Source organism: Polyodon spathula, chromosome 23, assembly GCF_017654505.1.
Source record: "Polyodon spathula isolate WHYD16114869_AA chromosome 23, ASM1765450v1, whole genome shotgun sequence".
Taxonomy (NCBI): domain Eukaryota; kingdom Metazoa; phylum Chordata; class Actinopteri; order Acipenseriformes; family Polyodontidae; genus Polyodon; species Polyodon spathula.
In genome coordinates, this window is record NC_054556.1 from 16,850,887 (window position 1) to 16,865,736 (window position 14,850).

Consider the following 14,850-nt stretch of genomic DNA (forward strand, 5'->3'; position numbering starts at 1 on the left):
ATTTGGAACTCGTCTGCTTCAGTTTCAGGTATATATAGATCTCCAATCTGAACTGCATGTGTCGGAGTAAAACAAAATCCTGGAGAAGCCTGACAAATTAAATCTCCATACTTAAAATTGGTATGGTTACTCAACACACACCATTGATATTTCCCAACCTGCACTGCTTTTTTCCACCCCTCTAGTGGATGTACCTCTAATTCAGTGCTTATATTTCTGTTGATTCCGGTGATTGCAGGACACCGGCAAACTACTTGACTGTTTGTTTCATAACAGCATGCTTTACGCACCACACCACTCCAGTTCCCTCGTTGAACTTTGTTATTAGGATCCATGTATGGTATTGAGAGATAGAACCCTATATGACCAGGTGGTTCCTTGCCGTTCTCCTTTGGCCACACTAAACTAGCTCCCAGGAGGTCAGTCTGATCAGGATGGAACATTGCCAACCTCAACCTGAGTTCCTCCTGTGCATGTCTAGGTACCACTCCTAGCCTAATGTTCATTATTTCTTCCTTCACTGTTTTTAAAAGGTCACCCGCAAATATTCTACAATCTATCGCTTTGGTCAAATTGCGCAAGGCTCCCTCTGTTTCATCTATTAGCTCATATATAGCTGTACCCTGGAGTGTAATCCCTTGATTTACATACATTTGTCCATTCCCCAGTCTTTCCATTCCTTCTCCAACAGTACTTGCTATCCATGATCACTATACATTGAACAAGTACTAAAATAGCGTGTGAATGCTTAACTATCTATATGTAACTGTGGCAGTGCGATTGCCCTGCACAGTGGTAAACTAGTGTTTGTGTGGTTTATATGTGGGAATGGGTTTATTTTGTGACGTTTTGGGACTTGCTTAGTTTGATTGTATTATTGTTTACAGACGGGCGCTCGATTGAGACTTGCTGCCTCCTATGCTTGGTTGAGGGAAGGGCAGCAAGTGATTGGCTGTGCTGGTCCTCAATCAGCACGTGGGCGGGTCTCGACCGAGTGTCCGTCAGTTTAAAAACATCCGCGGGAGATTGCTCGGGGCTGCTGCAAGGCCTGCCGTTTTCACGGCACCTTTTTGAGTTATAGTTTGGGGTATTGTGTTTTATTTTGCACTTTTTGTACGGTTTACTGTATTTGTCCTCTGTGCGTTACCATCGCTGGTAACGTCACATGACCGCCTTTATTTTACTTTTGTTTTCTGTTTTTGTTAATAAATCCTGCGCGCCTGTGCCGGCGTTTCAACACCACCTCAGTCTCTCTGTATGCTTGAACAGCGGCTACCCACACGCGTGACTCGAGGAAGACCCTGTCACAGTAACACATTAGTATGTAAGTGTTTCTTATACAGTCATAAAAAACCTTAATTATATCTCGTGATATTCTCTATACAATACCCCCACAAATTTAATAATTTTGCACAGCACTTCTACTGCTTATAATGTTAACATGAATTTCCCTTCATTCATTTTAGACATATACAACACTGAATCATTCAAATGTCACGTTCTTTTGAAAATGAATGTCCAGTATAGCTGACAATATTCTTCAGTAGCACAGCAGTTTTCAATGGTCTCGTCCCATTCACAGCCCCTGCTGTACGATCAGTTGTTTCACCGTTGTCTCCACCTGTGTCCCAATGCTTGAATCTCCATCAGAATTATTTATTTTCCAAAGCTAGAAAAATCAAGTGCAATATTAATTCTTTTGATAACATCTGATTTCATTTAAACCTTCAATGGGGTTATTCTCTCCTTGAATTTTCTTTATTTCATCTGGGAATGTATAGGCTATTAAAGCAGTTTGTAACAGAGAAATATAATACTCGCTTTTTAAAGCATTTAAACTAGAAAGGAAGGGGGGAGAAATCAACAAAAAAACAGAAGGGAGACCGCATCAAAACAAGAACAACAACTCAGGTAAGACAACCATTAAATGTATTTATCTAAATGCTAGAAGTATCAGAAACAAAATTCTAGAACTTGAAGCTACTGCACTAACAGGTAACTATGATGTGATAGGTGTTACAGAAACGTGGTTATCTGAGAGTGATGGGGACGAATATAATATTTGTGGGTATACACTGTATAGGAAAGACAGGCAGGACAGAAGAGGAGGAGGGGTAGCGCTATACATAAGAAACAGTCTTGAAGCCCAGGTGTTAAACCTGGACAAAGAAAATAAAACCGAATCAATATGGGTCAGAATAACAGACAAAAATTCAAAAGGCATAATAATAGGAGCATGCTATAGACCGCCAGATTCAGACGGTGAGCACAATAATCTGTTATACAATGACATTAGAAATGTGTGTAGCAAAGGAGAAGCCATACTAATGGGGGATTTCAACTTCCCCCAAATAAAATGGGAAAACCCGGTGGGTAGCGCGAAGGATGAAATAGAAATGGTGGAAATGACAAATGACTGCTTCCTAACACAATTTGTGAAGGCACCCACTAGAGGGGAGGCATGCCTTGATTTAGTCTTTTCAAATAACGAAGATAGAATAACTAAAACAGAGGTCAGAGAACCACTGGCAAACTCAGACCACAACATGGTCTCATTTGAAGTGTTTTTTAAATCCTCAAAAGTAAAGACTAAAGCTAAGGTTTACAATTTTAGAAAAGCAAACTATGAAGGCATGAAACAGAGACTAACAGAAGTAGATTGGAGTAAAATAGAGAAAACACCCACAGAAGAAGGATGGTTGTTCTTCAAAAATGTAGTACTAGAGGCGCAAAACAATTATATCCCTAAAGTAGACAAATCTAAATGTAAAACTAAATTGCCAAAATGGTTTAATAGATCAATTAAAAAAAATATTCAGCGAAAAAAGGCACTTTACAGAGCATTAAAAAAGGACCAAAAAGAAAGTACGCAGAAAGAGTACACAGAACTGCAAATGCAAGTCAAAAAGGAAGTTAGAAAGGCCAAGAGAGAAATAGAAATGAACATTGCTAAGGGAGCTAAAACCAATTCCAAAATGTTTTTCCAATATTACAACAGCAAGAGAACATTCAAAGAGGAGATTAAATGTTTAAGAGATACAAATGGCAAAATCGTAGAGGAAGAAAAAAAAATAGCAAATATGTTAAATGATTACTTTTCACAAGTTTTTACAAAGGAAGATACTGACAACATGCCCCACATGTCATCCAGTTCCTGTCCAGTTTTAAATAACTTTAGCATAACTGAGGCAGAAGTGTTAAAGGGACTAGGAGCTCTTAAAATAAACAAATCCCCTGGGCCGGATGAGATCCTCCCAGTAGTACTCAAAGAAATGAAAGAAGTAATTTACAAACCGCTAACCAAGATCATGCAGCAGTCTCTTGACACAGGGGTGGTACCGACAGACTGGAAAATTGCAAACGTAATACCGATCCACAAAAAGGGAAACAAAACTGAACCAGGTAACTACAGACCAGTAAGCCTGACTTCTATTATATGCAAACTTATGGAAACTATAATAAGAGCCAAAATGGAAAATTACCTATATGGTAACAGGGTACTGGGAGACAGTCAACATGGTTTTAGGAAAGGGAGATCGTGCCTAACTAACTTGCTTGATTTTTTTGAGGATGCAACATCGATAATGGATAATTGCAAAGCATATGACATGGTTTATTTAGATTTCCAGAAAGCTTTTGACAAAGTCCCGCACAAAAGATTAATTCTCAAACTGAACGCAGTTGGGATTCAAGGAAACACATGTACATGGATTAGGGAGTGGTTAACTTGTAGAAAACAGAAAGTACTGATTAGAGGAAAAACCTCAGAATGGAGTGTGGTAACCAGCGGTGTACCACAGGGATCAGTATTAGGTCCTCTGCTATTCCTAATCTACATTAATGATTTAGATTCTGGTATAGTAAGCAAACTTGTTAAATTTGCAGACGACACAAAAGTAGGAGGAGTGGCAAACACTGTTGCAGCAGCAAAGGTCATTCAAAATGATCTAGACAAGATTCAGAACTGGGCAGACACATGGCAAATGACATTTAATAGAGAAAAGTGTAAGGTACTGCACGCAGGAAATAAAAATGTACATTATAAATATCATATGGGAGATATTGAAATTGGAGAAGGAATCTATGAAAAAGACCTAGGAGTTTTTGTTGACTCAGAAATGTCTTCATCTAGGCAATGTGGGGAAGCTATAAAAAAGGCTAACAAGATACTCGGATACATTGTGAAAAGTGTTGAATTTAAATCAAGGGAAGTAATGTTAAAACTGTACAATGCACTTGTAAGACCTCATCTTGAATATTGTGTGCAGTTCTGGTCACCTCGCTATAAAAAAGATATTGCTGCTCTAGAAAGAGTGCAAAGAAGAGCGACCAGAATTATTCCGGGCTTAAAAGGCATGTCATATGCAGACAGGCTAAAAGAATTGAATCTGTTCAGTCTTGAACAAAGAAGACTACGTGGCGACCTAATTCAAGCATTCAAAATTCTAAAAGGTATTGACAGTGTCGACGCAAGGGACTTTTTCAGCCTGAAAAAAGAAACAAGGACCAGGGGTCACAAATGGAGTTTAGAAAAAGGGGCATTCAGAACAGAAAATAGGAGTCACTTTTTTACACAGAGAATTGTGAGGGTCTGGAATCAACTCCCCAGTAATGTTGTTGAAGCTGACACCCTGGGATCCTTCAAGAAGCTGCTTGATGAGATTTTGGGATCAATAAGCTACTAACAACCAAACGAGCAAGATGGGCCGAATGGCCTCCTCTCGTTTGTAAACTTTCTTATGTTCTTATGTTCTTAAATCCAGTGATCTGTTTAAGCCTTTGTAAGCTTATTTATTTACAAGATCTCTACTGGTGTTTAAGTGCAAAGTCTTTTTATTTTTGTCTTATCACAAAACAGCTATTTCTGAGCACATCACCCAGAATCGAAAAAAACTTCAAGTTAATATCTTTTATACAATCTTTATTGATTTGCACAAGTTTGTCCATAGTTTCATATGGAACTTTCCCAATTGGCACCCTAGCCATCCCCCATTTTTTTGTTTTTTTGTTTTTCATAACCAACATTTGTTCCCCAATTTGAAATTGTAACCCTTTAGGTAGGGGCTTAGTCCTATGCTAATTGTGCACTACTTCGATTTGTGCTTATAATTGACAAAGAAACCCCTGTAGGGTGATAGTATACTAACACAGACAGCCTAATGTCAACCAAAGATTTTACACTTAGTTGCTGGTCCATTTAGTATACATTATCCCTCAGTGATATCTTGTATATGTAATATTCCTTATTCAATTTTCAATTCAATAACCCACCCTCTTGCAGCTGATAAAACAGTAGCCTATTAGGTAAGTTATTTAGTCTCTCTGTGTTAGTTTATGTGCCTGTAGCAAACAGATTGCTTTCTCTGTTTTTATTGTTTTTTAAATCAAGTTATAAAACCCTTTTCAAAAACGTGTCAGTTTGATTAATATCACGCCATGCATTTTCAAGAATTTACAAATAAATCTGTTAATTCTTGAAAAATACGTTTTCAAATAAATCTGTTAATTCTTGAAAAATAAGTTTCTAAAAACTTTCCATAATCAGTACTGCTGATTATCCAGTACCACTATCCACCAAGCCTACAGTCCTATACTGCACTGTAAAATCCCTTGCGCCAACATTCCTATTTCATTCTCATGTGATCTGTGGTTTCAAATATGTATTCATAGGTGATTCATAAAATTCACAAACAAACAGACAAACACTTAACTTTGCTTCATGAAAATATTTGTAATAAAATATTTCAAGGTTGATTTACTTAATTAGTTTCAGATTTATTGATCTCCAGAAACATTTGTTTTCTTCCTAAGTGTTTTTTCAAGCAGTCAATGTAGCAGCAATCTCTACATTATCTCTCTCTCTCCCTCTCTGCACTTTCTTTTCTAGTTAACCCTTAGAAAAACAAAAAGCTCTGTGTATATCAATATAATCCAACACAAACTTTTTCATTGTTCCTTTGTATATTTGTGTTACTGTTTCAGTCCAAAGGTTGGCCATTCTTTTGCAGTCAAACAATTCATCCATTAACCTGGGTCTCTTTCCCTTATCAAACCCTCTTATGATCGGGGCAAGACAATAAGTATTCGTGCTGGTTCTTAGTACGTAGTTTTACTAAGAAGTTACTTTATCTCCACGCTTGAGCAAAATCAGAATTGCTCAAACAATCATTAATAAACAACTTCTTAATTACATTTTAATGTGACCTTTTAATTTAATTTTTACAACATGCATTCCTCAAAGTTGATATAGAATCTTTAGCATTACAGTTTTTTTTTTTGTTCTGTTTTTTGTGGGCTACCAGTCTTGAATTGCCTTTGTCTTTTTCTTCTTACGAGACACACACTCCTGATCTGTTACATGAACATGTACATTACTGTTCTGTACATAGCTTCCCTGGCACGTCAAAGCACTACACGATTTACTCGATTGACTTTTTTTAGGATTCCAGAGGTCCTCTTTCATACATAAAGTCCTAATAGTCAATACACTTTTAGTTAAGCAGTCTTAACTAATTGTGTCCTCAATGTACATGAATTATCAAGTAGTCAAAAGTCCTCTTTCATACTTTACCCTTGATTCTCACTACATTCTAAAAACTGCATATAAAACAAAAAACCAGTAACTACTCACCAATGTACGTGGTTATATGTTCGATCTGAAGTCCTGATTCAAAGATTCTCCACACCGTCTGAGCTGAAAGTAGAAACAGTCTCCTTCTGCCTGCTTTGTCCTGGTCCTCTGCATGGCAAAAAGGTTTCTCCGTAGTCAAGTATCAACCCCCCGGTATTTGGAAAAAAAAAGTATCAGGAAACAGTCCACAGGTGGCTCGCCAATGAAGTAACTTAACAAAATAGATGATGGTGATTAAGTAGATTCAAGAAAATGCACAGAGTCCTTTTCTTCAATCAGTTGTTAGGTTTATTGAAATATGCAGGGAGCCTGGTCCCAGGTACAGGACAAACAGAATACTCTTCATTACAATGTTTGCATGACATTAAATACCCTTCTGTATAGACGGTCCACCTCCTCTTTCTCTGACTTTAACCAATTGCAAAGGTCATTTAATTTATTGTGTGTGTGTGTGTGTGTGTGTCTGTGTGTGTAGTCTAGTGTGACAACCTCTGAGCTCAGTGCATTCTTCACACTCCTGGAGACAAAATGTCCATAAATCTGCCTGTTTAAGCTGGCTGTACAAAGTTCATCTCAACGGAGTTGACTGTGCAGTGCCACATTTATTTTCCACAATTCCTTACTGTGGCTTGGTATGATTTCAGGGTAGTAAATGCATTTTACTAGTGTCACAAGCTGTGACCGTAGCGTTTTGTTTTATTGATGTTAGTACTGTTAATATTACATTACTGTTCAAGTTGTTTATGTATACCGGGTTTTACTAGTTTATATGGTGCAACACGGGTAGGAGCGTCGGTTTGACCGATGTTTACCCATTTCACGGTCCTGAATTTTTTTTTTTTAAATGCCGAAAACACGGCGTAAAAAAGTGTGTTCATAAGGAGTCATAAAGGTTATATATGTTTGCATGAAAGACAGAAAAATCCATTCTCAGTTCTTGTGCATTATTTTTTGCTATTAACTTTTTTATAGATTAAAGTTACATTTACTTAAATAAAAATGCTTTTAAAATGACCAAATTCTCATTGGGCATGTTTTCCTTTTATATTCTATAGATTTTTTTTAATGTATTACTATGCAGGGGGGGGGGGGGGGGGGGGGGGGGGGGGGGGGCAGACAGCTATTTTTATATTTGAATAACTCCCAAGTATTGCTTATTATAGTTGTACTCGTAGTATGTTACTTACATTTACTAGCAAATGTTCCAAACAGTCAAGCTACAAGGCTAGATTCTCCCGTTAATCACGAATTGATTGATTGATTGATTGCGTTCACTGTTAAATAAAACCAAAGTCCCACAAGTTCTATTCTACTTTTTCTGCTATTACACTAGTAACGCAAACAGCTGTGGTTTTTCATTAAGTCCTTCAGTGGCTTTGTGCCCAGTGCGAAGCCGGCAGCTTTGCTGCCCCTTCCCTGGTATCAAACACCTAAGTTGGCTACTTGTGTTCTCGCTTAAGCTGCTAGCTTCGGTTGAAGAGGGGGAAAAAAAAAAAAAAGTTTTTTGTTATAAAAACTATATTAAAATAATGGTGATTGTTTGATTACTGTATTGTGTGAGAATTTTTTTTTTTCTCAGTGTATTTTCTTTTTTTCCACATAAACACTGACATGGCTGCTGGGCTCAGCTGTCCTGCGTTTTTACCGAGACGCGCTGGGTCAGGCTGCTGGGCTCAGCTGTCCTGCGTTAGACCGAGACGCGCTGGGTCAGGCTGCTGGGCTCAGCTGTCCTGCGTTAGACCGAGACGCGCTGGGTCAGGCTGCTGGGCTCAGCTGTCCTGCGTTAGACCGAGACGCGCTGGGTCAGGCTGCTGGCAGTTTTCTTGGTTATTTTCGTTTTAAGACCGTTGCAGGCAGGCATCCCCGTGTCGCCCCTGGGGTAACTGTAGGTCTCAGGCCTGCTCCCGTTCCCGCCGAACAAGATTACCTTCTTGTTCACTGGTAGTCGCTGGTCTCAGCTCTGCTTTGGATCTGATTGCTCGGGTACTGTGTGTACCTGTCAGGATGTGGAGGGTAATGTGGTGCAGGTGCAGTTCAAACAAAACAAGTCTCAAACGGTGTCTTTAACCCTCAGGGCATTTTAATATTTGAGGCACCCTCACAAGTTGGGAGGGAGATTTGCAGCTCAGATTCATTCTCTCTGTCACAGTACCGCACAAAGTGAGTGTACAGTACTGTACTAGTGCTTAGGCGCCGTGGGGGTACTGAAGAGCAGCAAACCCATCTTGAGTTTGGCTTGTGCTGTTTTTATCTTTTTTACAGTACTTTTTCTATACGAAGCAGACCTTGTTGAAAATCCATTTACTGTCTTAACAAGCTGAGGCAGCAACTGCAGATTCTTACTATACATTGCTTGCTATTTCAATCAGTCTATTTTATATAGCGCCTTTCATAGTGGACCACCAGGACATGGAGGCATCTCAGAAAAAGAGAAAGCCTTGCACAATCTGTAGAATTTCAGTATGTTTCAATTGCTGTTATCCCCTTATTTTAATTTATTTTTACCACAGCAAAACCAAAATAGTAGAAAATACTGTTCTACATTGTCTTAGTGTTTATTATCACTATTTGCCCATCTTATGGTAAAGATGCATTTGAATTTTTTTTAGTTGATATATAAGTGTAACACAGTGACTTGGCATTTTGTGTGTTACACGCGGGGACGAGATTTCAGAGTTTAGTTTAGTTTTGTTAAACTGAGCAGAATAAATTGAACAAAAACCTATGGATTAGTGATAAAAGCCAATGTGTGGCTTCAGCTGTTTGACAAAAAAAACAGCATTTTCTGAATGAGTATGTAGTGATTATTAAGTTAAACTGTGTTTCTTTCTGTGGCCAATAATTAGCTTTATATTTGAATCCTAAGCAAAATTACAGTACATCTCACACTTTGGCCTTGACCTTAGTTTAGTGGCCTTGGTGCTCTCTACAAATGTATTGAACTGGAAGGCCATTTTGGCCTTGCCCTTATTTTTGCCAATTTAGAGCCATGTTACTTCGTAGTTGGATTTTCAAAACTATTATTTGTAATGTAACAATGGCAGTCCTAGCTGTTAGTTATAAAACTAAAAGTATGTATTGGCATTTTCAAAATGAAAGTGTGTATATAGAAGAAATTGTAAAAACATGTCATCTTTTTTTCAGGATAGAAATTCTGAAGAGACGCTGGCTTATTAAACTGTAAGACAAGGGTTAAAGATGGAGTTTGTGGATGTTAAAGAAGAGCTTCCTGAACTGCAGCCTGTCTGCATTAAAGAAGAGCTTCCTGAACTGCAGCCTGTCTGCATTAAAGAAGAGCTTCCTGAACTGCAGCCTGTCTGCATTAAAGAAGAGCTTCCTGAACTGCAGCCTGTCTGCATTAAAGAAGAGCTTCCTGAACTGCAGCCTGTCTGCATTAAAGAGGAGCTTCCTGAACTGCAGCCTGTCTTCATTAAAGAAGAGCGTCCTGAACTGCAGCCTGTCTGCATTAAAGAGGAGCTTCCTGAACTGCAGCCTGTCTGCATTAAAGAAGAGCTTCCTGAACTGCAGCCTGTCTGCATTAAAGAGGAGCTTCCTGAACTGCAGCCTGTCTGCATTAAAGAGGAGCTTCCTGAACTGCAGCCTGTCTGCATTAAAGAGGAGCTTCCTGAACTGCAGCCTGTCTACATTAAAGAAGAGCTTCCTGAACTGCAGCCTGTCTGCATTAAAGAGGAGCTTCCTGAACTGCAGCCTGTCTTCATTAAAGAGGAGCTTCCTGAACTGCAGCCTATCTGCATTAAAGAGGCCCCTGAACTGGAAGCTTTCCATAAAAACCCAGAAACTTCCAAGCTTGAGTCTATATTAAGTAAAAAAGAGGTATCTAAAGACCTACATACTAATGTTGATAAGGAGGCGATTAAGCTGGTTCCCGTTCAACAGGAACAGCGTATCTCTGAGCTGGTTCCCGTTCACCAGGAACAGTGCATCTCTGAGCTGGAAGTTGTACGAATACATTCTTCTTCACAATATGGAAGGCGAGAGCCTTTGCCGTTTGAGACAACAGAGTCTAATAACCGTTCTACAATTAGAACTGCCTTGCATCACTGTTCTGAATGTGGAAAGAGCTTCAGCCAGTTAGGAAACTTCAAATATCACCAGCGAACTCACACAGGAGAGAAACCACATCTCTGTACTGAATGTGGAAAGAGTTTCAGTCGCTTTGGACACCTTAAAGGTCACCAGCGAATTCACACTGGGGTTAAACCATATAACTGTACTGAGTGTGGGAAGAGTTTCAGTTATTTAGGAAACTTAAAAATACATCAGCGAGTTCACACAGGAGAGAAACCATATCCCTGTTCTGACTGTGGGAAAAGTTTCAGGCAGTTAGGACACCTTAAAGATCATCAGCGAATTCACACAGGAGAGAAACCACATCATTGTATTCACTGTGGGAAGAGTTTCAAAGAATTAGGGCATCTTAAAATACACCAGCGAATTCACACAGGAGTGAGACCATATCACTGTACTGAATGTGAGAAGAGTTTCAATGAATTAGGAACCCTTAAAAAACACCTGCGAATTCACACAGGAGAGAAACCATATCACTGTACTGATTGTGGCAAGAATTTTGGTGAATTAGGAAGCCTTAAGAAACACCTGCGAATTCACACAGGAGAGAAACCATATCACTGTCTTGAATGTGAAAGAATGTTTAATCAGTTAGCACACCTTAAACGACACCAGCGCATTCACGCAGGAAAGAAATGAAGGCATGCTTCTGCTACTAAAGCATTTGTAGATTGTAAAGAATAACTTTGATATCTTTAGTTTCAGATAAGACTTTAAAGTAAAAGACAACTTTTATGTGAACTTGTTAAAAAACAAAACAAAAAAAAGACGCATTCACTGCCATCAAATGTTGGAGTACCATTCTTGAAATCTGCTGTCCCATACTTGCCTAGTCTTTCTTTTTGTAGATTGTAGTTTCATTAATGACATAAATAAACTTTCATTAATAAACTCACTTCTAGAACTGTTCGCTTTATTATCTCACTTATTATCTCACTTCTATAGTAAAGTTGTGTAAAAGCTTCCATTTTAAAAATGAGCATGCTGTAGTTTTAGCGTTCTGAGCGTAACACTGTGTATGCAGAGGCATTCCTCTATAGCACTTCTTTCTGCAATCCAAAGTGAAACCATCAAAGTCAACAGCCCCCATTTTATAACAGTATGTATGAAAACTCCAAAATCCAATGCCCATAGTCAATCAGTAGTCTCAGAGCATGTGTGTGTGTATAAAAACATAAGAAGGTTTACAAACAAGAGGTCATTCGGCCCATCTTGCTTGTTTGGTTGTTAGTAGCTTATTGCAGCAGAACTTCTACCTCCTGATCCCAGAATCTCATCAAGCAGCATCTTGAAGTATCCCACGGTGTCGGCTTCAACAACATTACTATATATGCATGCAATAAGACCTGACACGATATCCGTATCCGTTCAATATATGGATGCCCCTGGGCATTGTGAGGCACGAGACAAAGTCAAACCCCTAAAAAAAATTTGATACTCAATGTATACGAACACCCTGAAGGGGCTTATTGCATTTCTAATCCAGGCCAAACTTGAAGAAAAAAGCATAAATCATGTTTAGCGCAAAGTTTTTTTTTTTTTTTTTTTAAATTAAATATCCTTACGCCAGTAAAGTACTCCCATTTAAAAGAAAGTACATCTGTATTTTTGATATTGTCGACATTGCAATTGAAAAGACTCAGCAGGGGATGGAGTTATTTTTTTTCCCCTGTCACTGACAGTGCAGACACACTGTTTCAGCAGAACAGACAGGAGGAATAAAAATAAGCATAACCACTTCTTGGATTTCAGTCATTTTTCAAGGTCTGTGTCTGAGAGGGGTGGATAATGTGTTTGTGTTTTTCTGTATCGTATACAAACTGATAAAAATACATTACTTTATGACAAAGTCAATGTGACTGAGAATAAAGACAGCTTTTTTTTGTTTGTATTTTATTTTTGTTATCGTCCAGTTTATTTAATTGTTAACCTTGTTAACTTACTTACTAAGTGTACTTACTACTTTGTTTTGGTTTTTTTTTTTTGCAGGTATTTGGTCACTCAGTTTCAAAGTTACAGCTGTGTTATATTCAAAATAAAAACGTATTGTAAAAGGCAGTCTAAGTGACGGCTTTGGCGGTTTGGGTGGGATTATAACTTCCTTGTGTTCGTGGTCCTGCCTTTCAAACACCATCAGGGTATTTAATACATGTATTTAGTAAAAGTCATAAATGGACAGCTGCATAACTTTCAGACACGCAGATTAATTTAAATTTGAAAACCTCAAACTGTCAAAATGTCTGCAGTGTTAAGTACTGCTGTACAGCTATTATGGCTTCCGTTAGACTTTTGAAATATCATTCTGTAGTTTCTTTGGTTACGTGATGTTAATAAAACATAAAAATTATATAATCAAAAAAAGTTTTCAAGCGAGGGAGTTTGTCAGGACAATCTTGTGTTAAATAACCACCTTTATTATAATATGAAATCTTACAGATTTCTAAAAACATTGAATCCAAACAATATGAATAAAAATAACAGCTGCTAAAAAACAAGCAATAAAATAATAGATCTATGCAGTCGCTATTCACTCATAATTGATGTCATGTGTTCATGCCATTGAACAAAAAACAAACCAAAAAAATGAAAATATAAATATATGCTACATATATAATTATGACCACCTACACCACCTCACACATTTTGCTGAATGTGAAAATATAAAAAAAAAAGTTATCGCCCTGTAATGGAAAACCTGTACTGACTGTCGGGCGCATGCGTGGTACTGCAGGATGATGGTGGCATCCTCGTAAGATCTGCCTGTCAGTCATGGCGATGACACAGAGAGGTGGGGATGAGGGTGTGTGGGCTTTCCTTCTCTCTGAGTGGCTGAGAGGTGGGCCTTGGGGGTTTGCTCGGCCCATAAGTACTGTGCTTGGTTGTGCATTGGGGTGGCCGTGATTGAGAATACACAGAGACGCCAGCGGAGAAGGAAAATGTAAACATTGACCAGGCAGGAATGCCAATGGTTGGAATGAGCAACCAAAACCAGGCACGCATGGCTGAGGAAGACAGCCAGCCTTAAGTAAACAGAGTATTGAAGTATATGTATTTGTAATATATGTGTCGTGGCGTGATAGGGGATCCTTGGCCACCCCAGTGTATAGCGCACACGAAGCATAGGACGGAAAACCGAACTGACCGGCATAGCGGCAGTGGGGGTGCTGCATAAGCAGCACTTTTGTTTTGTGGTTTTATTGTCCTTTTTTTTTGCCTTTTTTTAATTATTCTTTTTGAGCACCTGTGAGTGCACCAGCACTGAACTTTCTACCTGTGTTGGTATTCCAGTGGACCTGTCTACCATTGGTGGTATTCAGGCTACAGACAACAGCGCCCTCTGCGGGCTGAAATAAATCATTGCAAAAAGAATCTCCTGGTCAGTGAATACCCACACCCTTCCACACTCCCTAAAAAATCCATTGTATCGCATAAAATGATATGAAGGCAATGGAGGGAAGAAAAAAAAAAACTAAAAAGGGAAAATCACCTTCAGCCACTTCCCCTCCAGGCATAAAAATATAGCATAATTATACATAACAGATGGCATAACATAGAATAATGCAGTTCCCTTTCATGTACAAAATGTAACCATTACCTCAGGGGTATTAATCCTTTGATACTATCTAACTTGAATCAATATTCCAAAGCTGCACGTAGTGCCCATGACGCAGTCGTGCCCACCCCCGAGGGTATAAAAGAGACTACAGTCATTCAATACATCATTTTAACTTTCACCAAACTAAGAGATCTATGAACAGATAAGTGACACAGTGTTATATCTGATTGTATTGTTATTATTGTTCGCTTGTGTTTATCACTTATTGCAAATTGTTTTGTGTTTTAGTAAAAATTGCTTCACTTATTGTGCACTCAGCCGTGGCTGTTTGTTAGTCCCTCAGCGGCCCTGTGCTCCGCTCGAAGACTGCAGCCTGACAGCACCAAAAGGAGGGGGAGTAGAGGGAGTTCGGTGCTGTGTTCGGAGAGGGTGTTGGTGTGTTCTATTGATTTCTGGATTGCATTATTGTGTATGACCCTGGACTGTTTGGATAACCCTGTTGGCTGTTTTGACCCTAATTTGGATGACTACCTGATTGTTTGCAAACTCTGTTTTAACTTTACAACTCTGATTA

At 38.8% G+C, this 14,850-nt stretch overlaps 1 protein-coding gene across 1 annotated transcript in view; it reads left to right on the forward strand.

The window, feature by feature from the left end:
* LOC121297903 (zinc finger protein 391-like) overlaps nucleotides 1-11,928 on the forward strand; it is a 29,554-nt gene extending 17,626 nt beyond the window's left edge. The window contains exon 2 of the mRNA XM_041224531.1: nucleotides 9,776-11,928. Within this exon, the coding sequence (XP_041080465.1) occupies nucleotides 9,830-11,359 (1,530 nt within the window). The 5' untranslated portion in view covers nucleotides 9,776-9,829 and the 3' untranslated portion in view covers nucleotides 11,360-11,928. The remainder of the gene's footprint in view (nucleotides 1-9,775) is intronic.
* Nucleotides 11,929-14,850: the final 2,922 nt, after the last annotated feature.